Source organism: Calliphora vicina, chromosome 3, assembly GCF_958450345.1.
Source record: "Calliphora vicina chromosome 3, idCalVici1.1, whole genome shotgun sequence".
Taxonomy (NCBI): Eukaryota; Metazoa; Arthropoda; class Insecta; order Diptera; family Calliphoridae; genus Calliphora; species Calliphora vicina.
This window is the reverse complement of record NC_088782.1, coordinates 18,469,455-18,495,445: the sequence shown is the minus strand read 5'-3', so window position 1 is coordinate 18,495,445 and position 25,991 is coordinate 18,469,455. Positions and strand designations below refer to the sequence as shown.

The 25,991-nt window shown below is 28.4% G+C and overlaps 1 protein-coding gene across 1 annotated transcript in view; it reads left to right on the top strand.

The window, feature by feature from the left end:
- The window catches only part of Dscam4 (Down syndrome cell adhesion molecule 4), a 165,630-nt gene that overhangs the window by 86,310 nt on the left and 53,329 nt on the right, over window positions 1-25,991 (top strand). The window contains exons 7-9 of the mRNA XM_065505556.1: window positions 2,022-2,187; window positions 17,161-17,251; window positions 22,944-23,031. Coding sequence (XP_065361628.1) covers window positions 2,022-2,187; window positions 17,161-17,251; window positions 22,944-23,031 — 345 coding nt within the window. The remainder of the gene's footprint in view (window positions 1-2,021; window positions 2,188-17,160; window positions 17,252-22,943; window positions 23,032-25,991) is intronic.

Below are 25,991 nucleotides of genomic sequence, written 5' to 3'. Positions count from 1 at the left end.
GTCAATCGACTCGTTGTTTCGAAGTTATAATAAAAAATTTAAGGAAAAAATATATTTTTTACATGAAAATAGAAAATTTTTTTGTTTTAAAAAAATCATGAAAAATCGAAAACGCCAGAAATTTCAGATTTATTACTCTATCGCAAAGTCACGTGTGATAGGAACAAAATAAGATATCGATTATGAATATCGATTGATTCTTTTCGAATTTATTGACAATTAAGTGAATTCGCTCATTTTCACAAAATTTTTGTTTTTTGTTTGACATACACAAAATTGAGTAGATGATGTTCTTCTTTCCATTAATTGAATTTTGAAAACATTTTTCCCATGTTATGTACAAATTTTCACGCAGACATTGCGTTTCAATCGGCTCAGTAGTTTCGGAGTTATAACAACAAATTATTGAAAAAAATATTTTTTTTTACATGAAAATAGAAAATTTTTTTGTTTTAAAAAAATCATGAAAAATCGAAAACGGAAGAAATAGTTCAGATTTTTTGCTTTATCGCAAAGACAAATGTATTAGGAACAAAATGAAAAATTTTTCATAAAAATTAATGGATTCTTTTCGAATTAATTCACGATAAAGTGAATTCGCTCATTTTCAAAAAATTTTAGTTTTTTGTGTAATATGCATAAAATAAAATTTAAATTAAATTTGTAATTTTAAACAAAAAAAAACCTCTCCATAGAATTTAAAATTTGGACCATATTTGTACTACTGGAACCACAATACATCAAAATTGTGTAGTGGTTTAAAAAGTCTTTAAATTTTTTTCGATTTTGTTGCATTGTGTAATCAATTCAATTAATTCTCTCCCATTATGCTTCATTTTTTGTATCACTTGAACTTTGTAAGCATGGAAACATAGATCTACTGCAAGGACAGAGCTACTTGATATTTGCAATTCTGACTTTCTCTAACACTCTCACGCATTGATTCGATATTGACATTTAAATGGCTTGTTTAGACTTGACCAGACAACCAGCATCACTAAGTTATACTGCACAAATGGCAGCAAATTGAAATCTACTTGAATTTTCGGACACGCTCTACAAATTTCAAAGACCTATCTTAGAAGTAATAATTGCTACCTTTCAAACTGCAGGACACTTTCTAGAAATGTTTGAATATTTGTTTATTTCTGTGTTTGTGAACAAGAGTATGCAGTGAATTCAGGGGTAAAATGTTTAAAAGAAAATAAATTCATTTTTTATTTTCTTCAAAAAAAAGGCAACTAAAAAGAACAGAAAGTTTTCAATTTGTGCAAACATTTGTGAATATCTGGTAGTTTTTTCTATCCTTTTTGTTTTGAAGTAGTTTTTACCAGCTCTCTTGTATGTTGTCTGTCTGTCTGTCTGTTAAACCATCTATCAGTCAGTTCAGTGTGAAAAACTTTCACATCATCAATCAATAGCTGCAGGGAATTTTAAGGGTTCTTAACTTAATATTTATTCCTGTTTGTTTTATTTTTATTTTTGCCCGGTTTTTTTTCACAACTCAAATTTAAATAGTTTATTTAAGTTATTGCATAAAGGAATATTTGAATTTTAGGTTTAGAACAAGTTTTTGTCTAAGAATTTGTTTCACAAAACAAAAGTTATCCCTCTCAGAATCTGCTTAAACAAATTTAAACTCAAATCAAACAACTTTAAATATTTATAAACAATCTAATGACAAAAGTTGGGAAATTGTAACAAATTTTAGAGTGCTACTCACATTCTAAAACTTAAATGTTTTACACACTAAATTTAAGTGACTTTTAAAATAATCTATTATTTATTTAGCTAATATTTTCAAATGGCTTTAAAAACACATAAACAATTTAAAATGTCAAACATTGAAAACCAACAAAAAAGTAACCACCGAAACCATTAAAAGCATAAGATTCTGGCTTGACAGAGTTGATAAACTTCAACAATTTTTGCATAAAACCCTTAAAATACCCGTATTTATGGTATTTTTGTTCAAAAACATTTTTTTGATTTTGCTTTCTTTTTTCTGTTTCTGTTTGCAGGTGAGGTGCAGGCGTCCACATATCCTGGCCGTATTATTGTCACCGAACCGAAGGGTATGGTACAGCCGCGTATAAATGTGGAAAAGCATTCAATGCGTCATGTTGTGCTTAATGGTCAGACAACGTTGCCATGTATCGCTCAAGGTCATCCAGTGCCAACATACAGGTGGGTAAAACACTAAAATACACGAAGGTAACACATTTTCATTTTCACTTCCATTTGCCATTTAACATTTTCTTTTTCATTTTCATAAATTTTTTGTTTTTTTCTCTGATTCTTACAAACATTTTACTCTTGTTTTGTGACACTCACATTTAAATTTATCGTGTTTTTTTTTAATGTTTTTTTATTCTTTTTGGAAAATGTTGATTCTTGTACTGGCTGTTTGTTTTTTTTTTCGTTTGTCTTTATGTATTTAACCCTGAACAGATGACAATATTTTGCAGGCTTTTACGTGTGGCCGGAATATTTAATAGATTTTTATAAATTAAGTATGAGTTGGTTGGTAGTAGCACATTAAATATTAATTTAATGCTGTTTTTTGCTACTTATTTTACTAATGCGTTTTGAAAAGGGGGGATAAAAATAAAAATTTAAATCTCTTAGTAAAATTATAATGTCTCCCTAGCATTTTTCATATAAAAATCGGTATTTGGTGGGAAATATAAGAGATCCTCTTATTAATGATATATGAGTGATTTTAGATTTCTCATTTAAAAATCGATATGTGATGGGAAATATCACAGATTTTTGTTCTTTTTCCTCTTATTACCGATATATGAGTGATTTTAATTTTTTTATATAAAAATCGATATTTGGTGGGAAATAAGAGTGATCACAGATTTTTGTCCTTTTTCTTCTAGGACCTCTTATAAACGACCTATGAGTTATTTTAGATTTTTGATATAAAAATCGTTATTTGGTGGAAATTATGAGTGATCACAGATTTTTGTCCTTTTTCCTCTAGGACCTCTTATAAACGACCTATGAGTTATTTTAGATTTTTGATATAAAAATCGATATTTGGTGGGAAATAAGAGTGATCACAGATTTTTGTCCTTTTTCTTCTAGGACCTCTTATGAACGACCTATGAGTGATTTTAGATTTTTGATATAAAAATCGTTATTTGGTGGAAATTATGAGTGATCACAGATTTTTGTCCTTTTTCCTCTAGGACCTCTTATAAACGACCTATGATTTATTTTAGATTTTTGATATAAAAATCGATATTTGGTGGGAAATAAGAGTGATCACAGATTTTTGTCCTTTTTCCTCTAGGACCTCTTATTAGCGAAATATGAGTGATTTTAGATTTTTCATATAAATATCGATATTTGGTGGGAAATAAGAGTGATCACAGATTTTTGTCCTTTTTCTTCTAGGACCTCTTATTAACGAAATATGAGTGATTTTAGATTTTTGATATAAAAATCGATATTTGGTGGGAAATAAGAGTGATCACAGATTATTGTCCTTTTTCTTCTAATACCTCTTATGAACGACCTATGAGTTATTTTAGATTTTTCACATAAATATCGATATTTGGTGGGAAATATGAGTGATCACAGATTATTGTCCTTTTTCTTCTAGGACCTCTTATAAACGACCTATGATTTATTTTAGATTTTTGATATAAAAATCGATATTTGGTGGGAAATAAGAGTGATCACAGATTTTTGTCCTTTTTCCTCGAGGACCTCTTATTAACGAAATATGAGTGATTTTATATTTTTGATATAAAAATCGATATTTGGTGGGAAATAAGAGTGATCACAGATTTTTGTCCTTTTTCCTCTAGGACCTCTTATTAGCGAAATATGAGTGATTTTAGATTTTTCATATAAATATCGATATTTGGTGGGAAATAAGAGTGATCACAGATTTTTGTCCTTTTTCTTCTAGGACCTCTTATTAACGAAATATGAGTGATTTTAGATTTTTGATATAAAAATCGATATTTGGTGGGAAATAAGAGTGATCACAGATTTTTGTCCTTTTTCCTCTAGGACCTCTTATAAACGACCTATGAGTTATTTTAGATTTTTCATATAAATATCATTATTTGGTGGGAAATAAGAGTGATCACAGATTTATGTCCTTTTTCCTCTAGGACCTCTTATTAACGAAATATGAGTGATTTTAGATTTTTCATATATAAATCGATATTTGGTGGGAAATAAGAGTGATCACAGATTATTGTCCTTTTACTTCTAGGACCTCATATTAACGAAAATGAGTGATTTTAGATTTTTCATATATAAATCGATATTTGGTGGGAAATAAGAGTGATCACAGATTTTTGTCCTTTTTCCTCTAGGACCTCTTATTAACGAAATATGAGTGATTTTAGATTTTTGATATAAAAATCGATATTTGGTGAGAAATAAGAGTGATCACAGATTTTTGTCCTTTTTCCTCTAGGTCCTCTTATTAATTATCTATGAGTGATTTTAGATTTCTCATATAAAAATCGATATTTGGTGGGAAATAAGAGTGATCACAGAATATTGTCCTTTTTCATCTAGGACCTCTTATTAACGAAATATGAGTGATTTTAGATTTTTGATATAAAAATCGATATTTGGTGGGAAATAAGAGTTATCACAGAATATTGTCCTTTTTCATCAAAATCGATATTTGGTGGGAAATAAGAGTGATCACAGATTTTTGTCCTTTTTCTTCTAGGACCTCTTATAAACGACCTATGAGTTATTTTAGATTTTTCATATAAATATCGATATTTGGTGATAAATAAGAGTGATCACAGATTTTTGTCCTTTTTCCTCTAGGACCTCTTATTAACGAAATATGAGTTATTTTAGATTTTTGATATAAAAATCGATATTTGGTGGGAAATAAGAGTGATCACAGATTTTTGTCCTTTTTCTACTAGGACCTCATTTTAACGAAATATGAGTGATTTTTGATTTTTCATATAAATATCGATATTTGGTGGGAAATAAGAGTGATCACAGATTTTTGTCCTTTTTCCTCTAGGACCTCTTATTAACGACCTATGATTTATTTTAGATTTTTCATATAAAAATCGATATTTGGTGGGAAATATGATTGATCACAGATTATTGTCCTTTTTCCTCTAGGGCCTCTTATTAACGACCTATGATTTATATTAGATTTTTGATATAAAAATCGATATTTGGTGGGAAATAAGAGTGATCACAGATTTTTGTCCTTTTTCCTCTAGGACCTCTTATTAACGAAATATGAGTGATTTTAGATTTTTGACATAAATATTGATATTTGGTGGGAAATAAGAGTGATCACAGATTTTTGTCCTTTTTCCTCTAGGACCTCGTATAAACGACCTATGAGTGATTTTAGATTTTTCATATAAAAATCGATATTTGGTGGGAAATATGAGTGATCACAGATTATTGTGCTTTTTCGTCTAGGGCCTCTTATTAACGAAATATGAGTGATTTTAGATTTTTGATATAATAATCGATATTTGGTGGGAAATAGAGTGATCACAGATTATTGTCCTCTATCATCTAGGACCTCTTATTAATGATATATGAGTGATTTTAGATTTTTCATATAAAAATCGATATTTGGTGGGAAATATGAGTGATCACAGATTATTGTCCTTTTTCCTCTAGGACCTCTTATTAACGATATATGAGGGATTTTAGATTTTTCATATAAAAATCGATATTTGGTTTGAAATATGAGTGATCACAGATTAGTGTAATTTTTCCTCTAGGATCTTTTATTAACGATATATTAGTGATTTTAGATCACAGATTATTGTACTTTATCTTCTAGAAAATCGATATTTGGTGGGAAATATGAGTGATCACAGATTTTTGTCCTTTTTCATCTAGGACCTCTTATAAACGACCTATGATTTATTTTAGAGTTTTCATATAAAAATCTATATTTGGTGGGAAATAAGATTGATCACAGATTATTTTGCTTTTTCTTCTAGGACCTCTTATTAAAGATTTATGAGTGATTTTAGATTTTTCATATAAAAATCGATTTTCTGTGGGAATGTTCCGTATTCAAATTTAAAAAAACTGATTACTTTTTTTTGCAGATCTATTTAACCACATAATTATTTACTAACTCTTTCAAATTCTATAGCCCTCAATCCCATAGCAATTGAACTTTTAACAAAATCTAGTTAAAATTTCTCCATTACCATCACTATTTGATTGTTTTGCTTTCTACATTTTTGTTTTTTTTTAATTTTGCTCTCAATGAGAAGTATAGTACTTAACATTAATATGTGTTACATGCAACATATGTACATATTTACCCCTCTGCCCCTCTTATTTGCTGTTGCATTATATAGTAAGGAGTAGGGGGTTAGGGAACTGGGAAGAGTTATTCTAATTTGTATCAGTGTTGAAAAAGTTAACAATTTTTAATAGAACGACCTAATTTATCAGTAAATGACAGGCAAGGCCAGTTGGTTTTTAGTTCAGTTCAGTTTGGTTTGGTTTCGCTGGGGGTTTTCTGGTTTTCTCCAATTTTATATGTACTGTGTATGTTCCATGTTGTATGTGTTTACTATGTGTTTTTGTTTTTCTCTTCTCTTTTTCATCTTTTTAAGTGAAACCCAACATAAATGTTTGAGTTTGTGTTTGTGTAAACAATTAACGAGTGTCTAAAATGAAATTAACGTTACAATTAGCCAGAGACAAAGCACAGAACATAATAAAAATGGTGAAACAGAAAATTTAACAAAATGGAGTTCAAACTAACGGAGCATTGTGAAGGGTAAACAAGGGAAAGCGACCAAAAATAAAAAACAAACTCATGTTGATGAGTTATAGCGCAAATGTTAGATAGTAAAGGGTGGTGATTCATTTACAGGTTTTAATTTTAAATAAATCACTTAATTTTTAATAGGATGTCGGAAAGAACAATCTCTGACATTTACTTTACATAGCTTCAATTGTAGGTCTCTATATAGTCATGGATTGGCTTCAATTGTAGGTTTTTATATAGTCGTAGTTTAGTTTCAATCTTAGGTCTTCATATAGTCATAGGTTAGCTTCAATCATAGGTCTTTCTACAGTCCTCGATTAGATTCAATCATAGTCATAAGTTAGCTTCAATCATAGGATTTTATATAGTCACGGATTAGCTTCAATCTTAAGTCTTTCATTCAATCATGAGTCTTTATATAGTCATAAGTTAGTTTCAATCATGGGTTTTTATATAGTCGCGGATTAGCTTCATTCTTAAGTCTTTCTGTAGTCATAGTTTAGCTTCAGTCTTAGGTCTTTATATAGTCGTAGATTAGCCTCAGTCATTTGTCTTTATACAGTCATATATTAGCTTCAATCATAGGTCTTTATATAGTCATAGTTTAACTTCAATTTGAGGGGTTTATATGGTCATAGTTTAGCTTCAATCATCGGTCATTATATAGTCATAGTTTCTTTCTTAATTGTAACTCCTCGTTAAATTACTTTTTCTTAGACAAGTTGTAACCTATAATATATCAAACCATGTAGTGTGTTACCACTTCCTAAAGAAAATAATTAAACTAAAGAAAACACACACTCAACTCTCACCCAGAAAAGATAACTAAAGTTATGGTCACTAAACATTTTTGTTTTCAAACAACCTATTATAAATTATTTTTCTATTATTTTTTTTTGTTTCTTCTTTCTCTCTTGTTTTCTCATGACGTTAGAAAAACAATTGCAACATGAGGATCTTTTCAGTTTTTATTTTTTTCAACTTAAACTAAATTGTATGCTTGTAAAATGTTACACTTTTATTTTTTTTGCTCATCTGCTGCTCGTGCTCAGGGTATAAAAAATACATAGAATAGAATATTTTCATACAAGATAGACGGATGTAATTTGCCATTGTTGTCTCTTGAGTTTTGTTCTACTCAACTCATCTCATCTCAGCTCAATTCATCGTCCTTCACTGGCGTTATGCAAAAAAAAAAAATAACAAAAATAATAAAAAACAGCAGCAACAAAAAGTTTGTGCTAGTACAATTTTCAGGATACGCTTTTGTTATATTTTTTCCGCTTTTTATTCTCTTATGGTCATGAGAGTACATGTATGCTAAATGCACAAATATAAAAATATTGCGTGGGTTAAGTGAAAAGTTGTATTAAAGAGATTTCTTAAATCGTATGGTTATTTTTTTATTCATTAAAAATAAGTGTCAATTTCTAACACTTGGAATTGTGGACGTTGACGCTCTAGAAATGTCGCGTGCTAAATCATATTGAAATGTTGTAAAAACGAATACAAAACAACTATCAACAGAAAATCCCATTATTATACTTCAATGGAAAAAATGGCTTTCAAAAATTTTTGCATTTTTGTCGATTCAGTTGAAAACTAGTTATATTTTTTGTACCGTTTTGGATCCCACTTTTATTGCTAATATATCGGAAACAACTAATTGATAACAGCTATCTTTTCCAATAAACATAGAGCAACTTGGTAACGAAAAAGGGAAACAACAAAATTTTTTTTAAATTTTTTTAATTTTTTCGCTTCAAAGGCGTATAAATGTCGCGTTCGGGACCGTCAAAATATCCATATCTTGATAACAGCTATATTTTCCAATAAACATTATGCATCTTGCTAACGGAAAAGGGAAACAAAAAAATATTTCAAGATGTTGTTAATTTTTTCGTTTGAAAGGCGCACGAATGTCGCATTCGCGACCATGGAAATAGCCATATCTCAGATGAAGATTGAAGAAGTTTTAAATATTCAACTTAGATTACATACCAGATATGTTAAGGCAGTTTCAGAAATATTTTCCAAAAGAGTAAATATACTTTTCAATTGACCCACCTTAAATGTTACTTAAACACACATTTGCTGAGTAGTTATGCTTACATATATGCATGTGTATTCCAATGTCAGTTTGTATTTATATTACTTACTTATGAATGCATAAATTTATATTTGTATATCATACGTACGTACGTATGTACGTACATACATAGATGTTTGACAAAGTTTGCTCTAATATTTAAAATTTTATTTAGTTTTCGTATGACATGACTTTTTCATTTTCCATAAAACAAGGAACACATCAAGTGAATTTCAGTTTTTTTTTCCTCTTGAAAATGCTAAAATACATAAATTGCCATTATAAGTTTTGTAGTCATACATTTATATATGTAGCAGCTACTTAAAATCAAAATAAGTAGAAAATTATATAAATTTATAAAATAAATGAGAAATATTAAAATTGAAATCTTATTTTTCTTAGTTATTTCATAAAGTAAGAGCACTAAAGATAATTGAAAAACATAAAACTAATACATATTATTTATTAAATTCATGCATAGAAAGATGTATGATGTATGTATGTTTCTGAGGCAAATTTCAGTTATTTGGATTATAAAGAAAAAGTACAATAAATAAGTAATTGCATTTATTTATTTGGGATGGGCGACATAAAATAAGAAAATCTTAGAAAAATATTTTTTTTATTTTTGTTTGGAATAGCATTTTAGTAGGAAATAAGAGTGATCACAGATTTTTGTCCTTTTTCCTCTAGGACCTCTTATAAACGATATATTAGTGATTTTAGATTTTTCATATAAAAATCGATATTTGGTTGGAAATATGAGTGATCACAGTTTTTTGTCCTTTTTCCTCTAGGACCTCTTATAAACGACCTATGAGTGATTTTAGAATAGCATTTTAGTAGTACAAAAAGTAAAATTTTTTGTTTTCAATATATTAGCTATAAGCATTTGATCCAGAACGCTACAAAAAACGAAATTCGTTTTTTACTTTCGTATTTTGTTTTTCGATATTTTTCTAACTAAAATATAATTATGTTGCTTTCTGTTGATACTCTTATTGAAATATTTGAAATGAACCATATGATATACTAAACTTGTTCTATGCTGGTTTTAAGTTTTTGCAACAGCAAATCAAAGAATTTCACAGACATACGGCAGTATTGCCTAAATCTGACTAGAATCATGCTCGATTTATATGATGAACACAAAATTGTTTTTTTTTTTCTTAAATGTGAATCGCGTAAAATCGTCTGAGATTGCTGAGTTAAAAATAGGAAACCATTTGCTTTTGTAAACATTTACATTTCGTTTGACTTGTAGTTCATGTCATTATTCTAATATAAGTGGAGTTAATGAAACCTAAATCTGATTTCCTTCGCTTAAAAAACTAACGAAAGCATATGTTAGGTTTCGAGAAACAGGAGTTTAGTTTTGTGCTTAAACTGCATACAGGCATTTCTTGGACGTATTAAGTAGTTCCTACAACGAACTTTGATAGGACCATTAATAGGCCCTGCAGTGCCAGTGCACTGGCTCGGAAATTGTCTCTGTTCAAGTTGCTCTATTGGTTTCTCTCAGACTGTCCGATACCAGCACCGTTTTCCAGATGCAAATATATGCCATTGATACAGGATTAACCCTCCGTCATGCACATGTATCTGGCCAGATATTTTACGAATTTAACTGTGATTTAAATATATTTGTAATTTAACTAGGGGTTTGAATCTCCAGGTACCCTCTACAAATATTGTTAGGTATCGTTTTATGAAAAAACACATTAAAAAAAAACAACAAACAAAATTTATGTGGATTTTTTCATCTATACATCGTATACGTAGCGCATGTATCTGGCCAGATACACACACATTTCGTAAGAAGAGTACTGTACTTTATTGGTATTTTTTATTTTTTTTTAGTTGCTTACCTAAAGCTGTGTAAGACTTTTTTAATTTAGAATTAATTAAAACTTACTTTATAACTACTAAATTTAATTGAAATGAACAACTTTTTTTTGAAATTGAACACAAAAATAAAATTTTTCTTGTTTTATTTCTCATTAAAATTTTTTTGGAATGGATAGGTGGTTTCGCATGCACTAAGAACAAAAATAAAATAAAAAATATATACCTGCCTGGCGTGATAACAATATAACAATGTAATATTATCACAAAAAAAGCATACTTTTCATATAAATGTACTGAAATACATAGTGTATCTGGCCAGATACATGCGCTACGTACGTGACTATCGGAACATGTGCATGACGGAGGGTTAGATCTCGAGACATCAACCATTGATATAAGTAAGATACGTGAAAAGTCTTAATGCTCTCAGTCTCAACTCTTTGGTTCCGTTGTATAATATTTTTTTCATGAATGGCCACTTTCAGAACATCCAAAATTATCATGATTTTGCATGCTACAGCGTAACAACAAGAAACAAACCAAATACCTGTAAAATAATTCTATGCTAGTGGTATTTTTATAAAAAGTGAACTAAGCACGATTGCTCACCATGCCAGCATTATATTTTAAATCACTGTTTAATAATATCAAATAACATGCAATGATTTTCAGCACATTCAAATGAAACAGAAATTCAATATATTCAAACTAGCTTGGCCAAACCCGGTGCGCTTCACCGAAGCTAAGATTTATAACTTCGCACTCGAGTTTCAAATTAGTTTTTATATTAGGAAATTTGATTAATAGAAATAAAATGTACTTCTCGTTTTTATCACTTTTTGGTACTTTTTATTCCCCTATTTGATGATATGAATTTTATTGAAATAAATTTTGATGTCGTAATTTTGAAATCTCGGTTTTTTGCGAACCGGTTAATTTAAAATGTTGATTTTCGGTTAACTGGTTTATCCGGTTTTTATCACTCGGTTAACCGGTTTTTAAAATTTGGGACTTAAATTAATAAATCTAATGTTTTTGTACATTTTTTATATTCATTGTGTACACATTATATCAAACATTCGGTCTGATTTGAAATCAATACTGCTGATTTACAATACAAACCTCTTTCGATTTATATTTTTAAGAATTACAATTATTCTAAATAGTAGAGGATGATGAGTTTACTGAAAAACTTTTTCAGAATAAATTGCACATATTGGAACTATTAAAAATTAAATTCCGCATAATTCTAGAAGTTAAACTAAATTTTAATAATGATTCATTATAAATTTTGTGATGATTTTACGAAACGTTAAATTGATTTTGATGTACATACCTTCTTTCAATAAATTTGACTTCAGGCGTGTGTTTTGTTCTTAAAATTTTAATTTATTAATCATTTCGTTAGCTTAGTGTACAAAGTCCTTTTCAGAAATATTGAAATCCATGATTTGAAATCTGATAATGGAGTTTTATTAGTTATTTGGTATGATTTATAATAACAAATAATCACAGCTAAGAAGAAGCGCGTTTGCATCTTATAGGTCCTTTTTTGGGACTTGTAACATTTTCTGTTTCATATCAAAAATTCGAGGTGATAATAAATTTCAAAATTATCAAATATTTAATTATTTTACATTTTTTGGTTGAATTTTAATGAAAAAACAAGTGTTATATATTTAGTAACATATTTATACTCAATTCCATTTGACTGAGATAATAATTTTGAAATTTTTACAAAATAAAATGGACTTAGCACTTTTGCATATTTAGAGTTATATAATATTAACTATTCCCGACTACTAAAAACTTCAAAGTTGTGTATACTTTATTGGACATTTTATGTTTTCTACATATATATGACGGTTAACCGGTTCAACCGGTTTTTTCGATGTCGGTTAACCGAAAACCCGGTTTTCTAAAAAAGGCCAATTTTCGGTTAACCGACAAACCGGTTTTTTAAAAAGTCGGTTTATTATAAACACTATAGCTCATAATAAAATATTCATATTTCTATATAAGTTTATAGAAAAACTTATTTAATGAACAAAAAGTACCAAAAATTAATACAAATTTTACCCCTTTTCAAAAAAGTACCCAATTTATATTTGATATTTAAAATTTATTTCTGTGTTTATTTAAGATAAGATGCATATAAAATATTCAATGCGTCTATGACTTTTTGAATTTCCCGCCTCTAACCTGAAAAGACAACACTGCTCCTGTCAATAGTCATCTGTCAGTTGACTAAAAATTTGAACAAGCTGTGTCATGTAAATAGGTTGTGTATGTCAACATTTTCTCTCTTGAAGAGAAAATGGAAAAAATTAAATTTCAAGGCTTAGTTTGATAAATAATGTGGAAACTCGGCACCATCAATTTCAATGGTAAAAGTGGTTTACTGAATTTCCTTGTGGCTATGCAAGCACGGAAGAGCCGAGATAACTACTCCCTCAACAATTCAAAGAATTCACGATATGATTGAAATTGTGATTGAAAGGAATATGTTGAAAAATAATTTTATTTTTTATCCAAATACAAGTGTCTCATTCAAAAAATCAAGGAATTATTGACCACCCTCATAGTTTATAAGACATAAAGATATCAAAATGACCCGTTTTTACCCTCTTAACATTCTAATTTCCAGAAATCCTTTCTTAGTGAATCCCTCCTTAGTGGAAAAGAGAACGTAGAATTCAAATTTCATATCTCTAACTTTTGGCGTTTGGGCTGGGCTCAGTTAGTTACTCAGTAACGTTACTCTTTTATATATAGAAATAGATAGATATACAGATATTAAAAATGCATTTATAATTTCAGTACACCTAATTCTATACTTAACGAGCACTAAAGCATCTTTAACGACAAAATCAATTGTTCATGGTCATGGAACTGAAAGTCACGTAATTTGTATGAAAATAAAAAGAAAAGTACCTGCGGCAGTAAACATTTAAAAACATATTGCAATTTTTTAAAGCAAATTAAAAATATGATAAAAATTCTCTTATCGATTTCTCTTAATTTTTGATTACCATAAAACCGAATTTCGCATTTCTGCTATCCGAAATTCTCAAGGTCCCACTATGCCTTATCACTCCGTTTATCTAGTATCCGGTTTATACATTCTTCTATCTGCAATATTTTTGTCTCTATGCCTTTTTATTTCAGTTTCTTGCTTATCACTATGCAAAAATTTATTCTATGCATTTGCTTTTCTAATGTTCCACATGACTTCTTCAACTACTTGCTGTTGAACGTGATTTCTTCAAGCTGTTTTCATGCGAACGAATTTATAACTGTATGTGTATAAATATGTATGTCAGTGGGTGTGTGTGTGTATGTGTGAGCGTATCTGCTCCAGTTCATTTCATATTTATTTTTAAAAGCGCGATTTTTCATTCAATACATAATTTAGTTTTTCATCATTTTATTATACTTTAATAATATTTGTTATAATAATTTTAGAGCGCATAGGATGTTGCAATTTCTGTGTAACAGTTTTAAAACAGATGAAAAGGAAATTTGAGATATTTTGTGTTAATAAAGGAGGAAATAGATTTTTAAGCTCTTTTTCATCATTAGATATTTATTTTATCTAATGTTTATTTAACAAAATTTCATTCAATTTCATTTTAAGAAGTTATCTATTAAAATTGCCCAATTATGTACATGTTCTATAAAATATTCTGTCGTTATTTTAATATTAATGATTAGGGAAGTTCGATTAATCTGAAACATTTTGATTATTTATTTACATATATACTTCGATAAATAAGGAGTGAGATCGAAAAATTCTTAACATACATATATGTTTATAAAAAAGAAACCACTAAACTTACAGCTTTAATTTTTTTTTTGTTTGATTGAAATTATTATTACAATTTACAAAAAAAATTATTTTTATAGTTTTAATCACTAGTGATGAAATTTTGAACCTTTTTCGGAAACCCTTCCATTAACGTTTTTATAGTGCTTTCTGTCACTTTGCTCGAACATGTAGTCCATCTCCGTTTAAAATCTACCACACTTTTGGACACCTTTTTTGTACTCTTCAATTCTCTTTTAACAAGAGCCCAATATCTCTCCACTGGCCTTAGCTCCGGGCAGTTTGGAGGATTTGCCTCTCTTGGTACAAATACCACATTATTGTTCTTGTACCACTCAAGGGCTTGTTTGCCATAGTGACAGGATGCCAAGTCAGGCCAAAAATAAGTGGACACATTATGAAGTCTTATGAATGGAAGCAGCCTTTTTTGTAAACATTCCTTGATGTAAATTTCGGTATTTATAGAGCCCGTTGCAACAAATGAGTGGCTTCTTTTGCCGCAACTGCATATTGCTTGCCATACCAAGAACTTTCTTGGAAATTTTGTCTGCTTTTGGGTCCTAAACTTTTCTTCAACATTCCCTCGAGCATCAGCAACATAAAATTTTTGACCTGGAAGTTGCGAAAAATCTGCCAGAGCATACGTTTCGTCATCCATTATGCAGCAAGAATATTTTTTTATAAAACTTGACTTCAATTTCCGTGCTCTGTTTTTGGCCTCTAAATTTTTAGTAGCGTTCCTGTCAGGAACTTTTTGAGCCTTGTATGTTTTTAAACCTGCATTAGCTTTAACTTTTCGTACCAAATAGTCCGAGCACTGAGCTAACCGGGCTGCTTTCCTACCGGATGTGTTGGGAGCTCTTTTGAAAATGCGTTCTATTTTTTTGGCTTTAGAAACATCATGTGGACCATTCCTTCTACCTGAACCAGGTTTTCTATCAACTGACAAGTTCTCCCGGTACTGTTTAATAACATTGGAAACAGTTTGACGGCAGACCTTTGTATGCTTGGCCAACTTTTTGTAAGACCAAGTTGGGTTTTGTTGAAAATATTTAATAATTTCAGTACGCACTTTTTTCTGGTCACTCATTTTAATCAGATTAACAAAAAAATTAATATAATTGACATTACACATAATAACTGACATGTTTTTCAAAGGTAACTTGATCAAAAAAAAATTCAAATAATACTTGGGTTAAAAAATGTAATGAAAAACGTGTGTTAAGAATTTTTCGATCTCACTCCTTAATTGAATAATTTAGCTTTTGATTGTTCAACGCAAATAATAAGAAGGTGCTGCGATGGAAAAAAAAACTTTGAAATCGACCCAGCGTGGTTTACGCTTTAAAATAATATGAAAGCTTATAAAAATGTATAAAGGAAATTTAGTTCTTAACAAAATATGGTTTTAATTATTCAAATCGGATGAAAATTGTAAAAGTTATTCAACTTTTCATTAACGCCTTTTTTAGCATTTTTTCACCATCGCGTTTTTAATTTACAAGGTACTAAAGTACTACGACTTACCCTAAAATATTTTTTTTGGGTGTGTTTCAAAATCTAAACAAACGGTTAGTAGTATGTTAGTATGTCCTCAGCTAGGCAAGCAACATTCATTAGGTCGCTTTTCAAGTTCTGACAAAAAGTTTTGTAGCAGAGTAGAATTGGTTAGTTAGAAATTTGAATAATTTCAAATAAATTATTTTAATTTTGTGTAACATTAGTTTTTTATTTGATGGTTTTTTTCCTTAATTTTTCTGTACAAAAATGTTAAAATTTGAAAAATCTAAATTCAAATTAATTGAACAATCATAAGTTTGGTTAATCAGAAATGTTAATTAATCGATTAATTGAATAATCAAAATGTTTGATTACACTTTACAACAAAACCACAAGTATGAAAGTATAGTCGGTCAAGCCCGATGATGCTTACATACCAAAATCCACACCAAATTGTGAGTCATTGTTTTTGCATTTGTTTTTCGACAATCATTGATTTCTGAATACCAAATACTCCATTTTATACGATCAAAAAAGCCCCCGTTTGGAACATTGTAAAATGTGGGTTGTGTTTCACTGTTCTACCGATACCTACGCTCTTCGGCAAGGGATCATCAATTCGTTGTCGACTGGACAGTGGATCGCACAACACATTACAGGGAAATAACCTATTTCCCATAACTTATTTTCCTAGTTTCAACACAATGCTTTGCATGAGTAGGGGTCATCCCCTGAGTGCTGGTCCAAGAAAAAAAAACCAACATAAGACATGACATGACAATTTATGCACCAGCGTCATGGAAAATTAGACATTTCGCATGCGCGCCACCCAACGAAGCCACGGTTGACATTTGTACGATGTTATATTTTCTATATATAATGGCATCGATGCCTTTCAAATGAATAAAAAATTTCAATGACATCTCACACACACTTTTCTTTATATAAATTTAAAGATGGAAAGTGCTTAATGTAAGACTATTTATATCAAAGATTTCAAAAAGACCTGTAAATAATATAACAAGATCACATCATATCAGTTATTTTTAGTGATTTGTTTTGTAGAACAAAAAATAAGTCTTAATTTATAACATTTGAATTTTGGTTTAATTTAATTTAATTTTTTTATATTTTCAGATGGTTTAAGGAAGAAAATGAACAATTATTGCCACTACAATTAAGTGACCGCATTACGATTGTATCAGCAGGATTGCTAAAAATCAGTAAGGTATGTATATGACAAATGTGAACAAATATTAGGGAGGTAACAAATCAAAAATTCTTCGAAAATTGTTAAATTAAAGACAATCCCGAAAATACTTTGTAATGACTTGCAATAACTAATTAACTTATTTTTCAATCAATACAACATACCCTTTGCATTACTTTTGAAATAGCCTAATAATAACTTTTTAATTATGTAGTATATTGAATAAATAATAACATATCTTTCCACTCAATGATTTATTATAGTCGTTACTTGTAACCATTTTCCGTAATATCAATGTAATTACTAATTTAGTGTCAAGTACTTGTTTAAAATTCATTATATAAATAGTTACATTTTAACTCAAACATAGTATTTAATAAGATAATAGGAAAAGTGTATTAAATTTTGACCACATTATGAAAATAACTATTTCCATACATTTCATTTGATGACATTTAAAGTTTGCATCCTACTATAAGCTTTAATGATAATTACACTACAAAATTATCGATTTTATTAAATTGATGTGGTTAAATGGAAAATTATATATATATACAGTGGTTGACAAAACAATGGAAACTTTAGTGGCCTAAAATCTGAAATAATTTTTTTAAAAAATTTTAACCTTTTTTTAGTATTTTATTTGTACACTTTTATTAACTTAATTTAACAAAAAACAAAGGACATAATTAATTAAATTCTGAAAATGAGAAAACAAAATTAAAAGATTTCTTTATTACGGCATTGAGAAAACAATGGAAACTTAGGTATTTTAACAAATATGGTATAAACTTAGCAATAACTCAATATTTTGTTGGGTATCCCTTATTTTTTATAACTGCTACACATCGACGATGCATTGAACCCATTAAAGAGTCAATGGTCTCCTTTGAAATATTTTCCTGGTGTAATTTTGGGTCCTTATTTTACGATCTACAATTTCCCATAGATTTTCTATGGGATTGAGATCTGGCGATTGGGCAGGCCACTTCAAAACACGTAACTCGTTGCATGTTTCGGGTCGTTGTCGTGTTGAAATCTCCAAACTAGGGGCATATTTTCCTCAGCGTATGGATACATAACATCGTTTAATATGGTTCTGTATCCTATACCTGTCATGGTGTATTTTATAATATGAATTGGGCCCATACCTTGCCCTGAAAAACATCCCCATACCATATTATTGCCACCGCCCATAGCTGTAAATTGTGAATATTTTTATTCAAAATATTTAAAAAAACTTAATTATTTTTGAATTTTAGTTATATTTAAAAAAATAAATTTATATTGAAATCATTCTATATAATTCAAAATAGGATACTAATTAGTATATATCTATTTAGAATATAAAGCATTAAATATTATTTGATTAAAAGTTTTTAATAAAGATTTATAAAATTATACTAATAGTATTTGTATTTTAGTAACAATAAGTTGTATTTTATTTATTATATAATGAATAGATTTTAAAATATTCTAATCAATATGAAAACATGTAATTATTTTCAAATTATATTTTTATAGTAAAAATGAAATATTAATTTAGTTTATTCAACTAGTTATGAATAAAATATTATTTTACTTATTCGAAAATATGTTGATAGATTTTATTCAAAGCTATTTTCTTTGAATAATTTTATTTCTCCAAAAAAAAGCAAAATATTTAAATATTCAACAAAAAATTTTAGAATACTTTTTTATTCATAGAAATTTTCTTTGAATAATTTTATTTGTGAAAATAAAGTCAAATATTTTAACAACAAATTTTTGAACAATTTTATAAAAAAATATTTTTGTTTGTGAAAATGAGCTCGGACGATAAAGATTTTTCTTCCGAGGATTATGAAAAAAATCCTTCGTTTGCTATAAATAAACAAAAACAATGCTCAAAAATAATTCAATGATATTCTGAACGTCTAATTTCACTTGCAGGGTTATTAAATAGTCCTACGAGGAATGCCATGTAAGACGATCATTTTGAACAACTAGCTACTTTAAAGTTTTTAAAAATAATTCATGAATTTTGTTCTTCACAATTTAAATTAATAATAAACCTCCAATTGAAACCATTAATCTGTGTCCATATTCTAGTGATAATCAATGATTAAGTAGTAGTTTTTAAAAATAAAATATTAGATATCAGAGAACTAGGGTTCCAATTACCCGGAATTTTTCCATTCCTAAACTAAGAAAAAACAAGTTAAATCTGAAAAAAATTTGTAATTCGTTTCGAAAATAACTTTTTCAACTCAGAATGCAATCAGAAGATATTTTACAGCAGTATTATTGTGAAATAAATATATTCTTTAACATTTATTAGAATTATTTCTATTCAGTAATTTTTGGAAAAATAAATTTATTTGTTTCAAATTTGTGAAAAATAAAAATATTTCTAAAGTTTTATTAGAATTATTTCTATTCAATCATTTTTTGTTTGAATAATTTTAGTTTTTTGTGTTTTGTTTGAATAAATATTCCAAAGAAATTAGTTGATTTTATTTGTATCTAAATGAAATAAATTTAAATTTTATTCAACTTTGTTTTATTTGAATATATAAAATTTTACTATTTTCTAAAAAAAATATCAATATAATTTAATTAAACTAATATAAAATGATTTTATTTATAATTTATTTGGTTTTAAAAATATATAAATATGCATAAATTTAACTGTAAATATTATTAATAAATTAGACAAATACTTTATTTAACTAATAAATAATTTGGAAAATAAATATTTATAATTGGAAACAAAAACTAAAATAATATAAAAAATATTTATATTTTGTATTTTATTCACAAGTTACAGCTATGCCACCGCCAAACTTTACAGTCTCATTTGTGTACTTTGGATCTAATCTTTTTCCCTTTGGTCGTCTTACAAATGTTTTCCCATCACTGCCTCTTAAATTGTATTTGGATTCGTCGGAAAAGAGGACAGTATTCCATTTCTGTATCGACCAGTTTAAATGATCCCTGGCAAATTGTAGACGAGCAGAACGGTTCTTTTTAGAAATGAGTGGTTTTTTCGCAGGACGATAGCAACCAAGACCAGCCTCATTTGCCCAGCGACTAACTGTTCGGGTACTTATTTCTAATTTTAGGCTATTAACAACCTCTCGAGGAGTTATTTTTTGGAAACTTGTCTAGGAGTAGTCTTACGAGGTCTTCCACCTAAATGTTGAGTTTTTACAGAACCGGTCTCACGAAATTTCTTTATAATTTTTGAAACTGCTGATTTATTTATTGAATATTTGTCACAGATACTTTTTTGTTTTAAACCAGCTTTAAAATCGTTAATTATTTTATTTTTTAAGTCTTCACAAATCTTAACTTTAGCCATTTTCATTAACTTTGAAAAAAAGCAATTATGGTTTTGTGAAAAATTACCAGAATTTAAAAATAAAATAACTGTAAACAGGATGCTTTTTACATCGTTCTTTTAAATATTATTTTCGTTTTACACTTCTTTCTTGCAGAAATTTAAAAGTTTCCATTGTTTTGACAGTAGCGAAATAGTGAATATTTTTAATTTTGTTCCCTTTTTCAGAATATAATTAATTATGTTGTTTGTTTTTCAGTTAATTTATATAAATAAAACTATACAATTAAAATACTAAAAAAAAAAAAAATTATTTTAAAAAAATATTTTAAATTTTGTGCTACATATGGAATATTTGGAAAACTTTCCATTGTTTTGTCAACCACTGTATGTATAAAAGAACAGCAATAATGAAAATAAAAACAACAAATAAATTCATGACATTTTAAACTTGCGCTATTTGCAATTGCAACTCTCATCACTATTGATGAAGTGAAGTGCTGAGATGACTGTGTTGTCATTAAAAACTTTTGCTCTTAATGTTATATAATTAATAACACTGAGCTACAGTCAAAAATCTTTAGTTTTCAGTTTGCTATTTTATATTTGTTATTACCAACTTTATATAGATTTAGTTTTCGGGCCCATTGTGTGTTGAAATGAATATAAATGCAACTCATCAACGTTATTGAGGTCTTAAAAAATGTTGATGTCATTGAATTTATTTTTATATATTTAAGCAATTTATTAAATAAATACAATTTATTCGATGATTATTGAAATGTAGATAAATAAAATAATGAAATTTTCAATTACCAAGACGTATGAGTGATAATAATAGCATTTGATATCAATCATACGCAGCATTTTTACATATGTTGGACAACGATTTCTATATATGCAAAATTTTACTATTTATATGGAATAAATAGGTGAAACTCGTTAACTTTCTGCATTGTTTTCTAGAAATGTGTATTTTTTTTTTAAATTAAGCCTTTGAAATTTTCCTTTGGGTCAAAATGACCCAAAAACTAACTGTATTATGGCCAAAATTCGGAAAAAAATTTTTCAGTTTTTGTAAAAATTTTGTTACTAAATAAATACTTTTGCAATTGAATGAAGAATAATCGAAATGTGTACGTAATTATCGCTGTAATGAGATATAAATGACAAAATTTGGTTAAAAACTGTTAAAGTTATTAGAAATTCTCCAGACCATTAACGTGTTTCAGTCCAATGAAAAAATTTAGGGAAAAAAATTAATATATTTCGAGAAAAATTAAAATAAATGCTAATTTTTATTTAAAATATATCCGTATTTACTTGTGTATGAATTTTTGTCTTCGTAAGATATCGTTAACCTATTCGCAGGTATGGCCAAAAAAAATATTTTTTTATCGACCGTTTCGAATCTCCATTTTCAAATTTTTAAAAATGTTGTTAAACTAATTTCAGAATTTTTTGATCATCACATTGGGATTTATTGACAACATAATAGGGAATAAAAATATGAAAAATTATGTCAATACCTCTTACAGTTTTTCCGTACCTGCGATTTAAATTTTGCTATTTTCAAGAAAAACTAATTTGTTGTAAATATTTTGGTGTATGAACCCAATTTCCTTACTGTTACAAATTTTGAGTAAATCCTATTTACAGTATTATAGTCCTGGTAAGTTTAAATATGGTCTGAAACTTTTACTAAAATCGGAAAACGATAACCTTTAAATGGTGAAGGTCAAAGGTCAAATTTTTCAATATTTGGAATTTCTAATGAAAAGATAGCGAAATGTTATATATTTTTGGGCCGATTTTAATGAAACTTGAGGAATAGTGTTAAATCACGCAATCTAGGCGGTTAATTCTGGTATTTTCTGATGACAACCAGGAAATGTCTCATGCAGTAATTGAATTCATTCATGGGCAGTATTGCATTGTTGAAACCGCAAGTCGTTCACCTCAAATTTATGAAGAAGGACGATTACATATTACAGTGAAAAAAAGCTTGTCAAAATGTTAAAATGATTACCTAACTTTATTTTTTCTCTGGGAGTGTAATAAAAACACGTTGTTATTTTGTTTAATTTTTACTAACTCATTACTTGGTTATGGAAATTGTTGCCCAGATTACCTCTTTACATTCTAGTAATTAATTTTGAATTAAAGTTAAAAAATTCTACTTCCAAACTACTCAGTTCATGCCACATACTTTTATACTTATTTTCCTGCAAATTTTAAACAAGAAATTTAAGTTACTTTATTTTACAAAAATCTCTCTTACTTTACAGAATGTCTCCCAAAAGTATATAATTTGTTTATATTTCCTTTTTAGGTTGTTTTTAATGTTTGAACTAAAACAAACAAAAATAAATAATTTTCTTTTTACAGGCACGTCTCGATGACACGGGTAAATATCTGTGTTGGGTTAATAACACGGCTGGTGAGGAGACAATACAAGTCTCATTAACTGTTACAGGTGAGTGAGTTCGCTTTTGAATTAAACTAAAATTACTTTCAACACACAAACTCTTACAACTACACATAATTTCAAGTGCTAGCTGCTACAAAATAAAATGTCCTCTTAAAAGTAAAAGTTTTTGCTTTAATATGTACTTATACGTAGTCGCAATAAAACAGTAAGGATAATGAAAATAAGGACATTTCTGTGAAATTATTTCAAAAGTTCTATTAGGCACAAATTTAGAGACTTATAGGAACACAACCTTAAACATTTTATCCTTCATGTATTTTGTAATACAGACATACACTTTAAATAAGTACGTATCATATTTAGTTGTAACAAAAAATAACTTTATCGTCAGCTACCAGCCTACACACACATAGTTAAATACATGCATACATACTTACATTCACAGTCACACGTTTTCCTAAATCCCAGCAGTTGTAAAAGGCAGTCCCGAACTAGTGATTTTACCTATCATCTAGGGTAATAACTAGTTACATAACTACCTACGTGAGACTAGTTATTTTAACAGGGGCATATCGTGCGCAGGGGGTAATTTTACCCTGAGACTGTCTGATAGCTGGTCCAAAGTAAACAACGCATTGGATTCACATACCGGTTACATAGAGTCAGTTTCCTTACTAGCAGATCTGTAAATGAATTATTCATTTTTTAATTAATTCGCGAATCATTCACATAAAAAAAAAATAATTGAATGAAATTTGAGTCAATTCAAATGAATTTGGTAAAAATGAATTGCAATTCGTTTCCAGTTCAAATGAATTTTTAGAATTCGTTTCTAATTGAAATGAATTTTTCAAACTGAATTGCAATTCATTTGAATTCATTTGAATTAAATTGATTTTGAATTAATTCAAATGAATGAGAAAAAACAATTAGCAATTCGTTACTAATTGATTTCCAATTTCCTTACTACCAGATCTGTAAATGAATCATTAATTTTTAAATTAATTCGCGAATCATTCACATAAAAAAAATTAATTGAATGAAATTTGAGTCAATTCAAATGAATTTGGTAAAAATGAATTGCAATTCGTTTCCAGTTCAAATGAATTTTTAAAATTCGTTTCTAATTCAAATGAATTTTTCAAACTGAATTGCAATTCATTTGAATTGAATTGAATTGATTTTGTATTAATTCAAATGAATTTGAAAAAAAAATTAGCAATTCATTTCCAACTCATTTGAACTGATGAAAATTTGAAATTTTAATATTATTATCGTTCAGCGTATTTCAAAATAAAAATCAGTTCTTCTTAAAGAAACAAACTCCAAACTTTTCTTTGATCAGGCGCGGATCCAGGACAAGGCTTTTCAATTTCTGTACTGAATATTTTCATTTTGGTAGGAGAAATTTTTCATTCCCCCTAGAGATTTGTTCTTGAATTTGATTGATTGCAACTCATTTTTAATTTCATTCATTTGAATTAGCTAATTCTTTTTTCTAATTCATTTGAATGGTAATCCGAAAGGAACCCCCTACGTATTAAAATAACTAGTCTAGTAACTACTTATGTAAGTAGTTGCCACTCTAACTGATAGGTAAAACCACTAGTTGGAGACATTCATTAAGAACTACTGGGCAATCATTACATTAACACTGAGATTGTTATTTGCATATTTTAATTAAATTTTCATCAAAATAAAAACCAAAAGACGAGATAAAATGCTTCGCTTTGGTTTTTATAGCAAACAACCCACAGGAACAACACAAATTTTAGAAGTAACTTTCCGGGAAATTATAGAGCAATAGAGATTAATGTCAAATTAAAAAATATAAAATAAGCCATCGATAATTAGACATTTAAGTCTAGCATAATTTCAAAATTGTTTGCTTCCTTTGTTTAAATAACACTTTATCATCATTATCGAGACTTTAAAATTAATTTTAGTTCATTCGTATGAAGCAATTGAAAACTTTAATAAACGTTTGTCAAACAAAAGAATCATTAAGGTGTCCGTTATTTTAAACTTTTTGGATTTTCAAAGTTTCCAAGGTCTTTGTCTGAAAACCAAATGCTGAAAATTTTAGCAAAATTGCAAGACTTTTAGAGGCTGCACACTTTATATGATGTTTCTGGTTATGGTTCAGTAAAAACAGTAAAATTTTCATTAAAATTTATAAAAAAGTCTAATTAAAAATAGTTTGTATATTTCATTTACCTATACATGTTTAATTATAAACGGTTTCTCACAACCATAGATAAATACATATAGATCGGAAACTCTCCTATCAAAGACCTAACTCAGTTGTCGAAAATCTAAGCGGTGAGAATGTATTAGTAAAACAAAAACAAAACTCGTATGTGTGATTATTTTGAGTAATTTTTTTGTTTGAGTTCTTGTCTAATTGCCGCTCTATGTGTATTTCTCTATGCTCACGTCCATAGAGAAATAGACATAGAGCGAAAACTAGAAAAAAACTCAAACAAAAAAATTACTCAAAATAATCACACATACGAGTGTTGTTTTTGTTTTCACATAGTTTTTTCTGCTAATACATTCTCACCACTTAGGTTTCTGACAACTGAGTTAGGTCTTTGACAGGGGAGTTTCCGCTCTATGTCTATTCTGTATGGTTTTCGATTTCACATAGTTTTGTTTACAAATACATTCTCACCACTTAGGTTCTTTAAAACTGAGTTAGGTCTTTGATAGAAGAGTTTTCTCTATGCTCACATCGTTAACGAAAATCATCGTAACCTGAACAATATGAACGCCTACCATGGGTATAAAGTTCATATTGTTCAGGTTACGATGATTTTCGTTAAACAACACGAATGTGAACAAAAGAGCGTAAAAATACACACATTTCATTAAGTTGCTTGATGTTGTTGTGGATATTTTATTTTTTATCATAAAAAGAACACAAATTAAATGCCTCTTTTTGCCTACCAATGCTTTATACTCATATATTTTAAAACCGTTTTTAAATTTGGGAATTTCGAGGA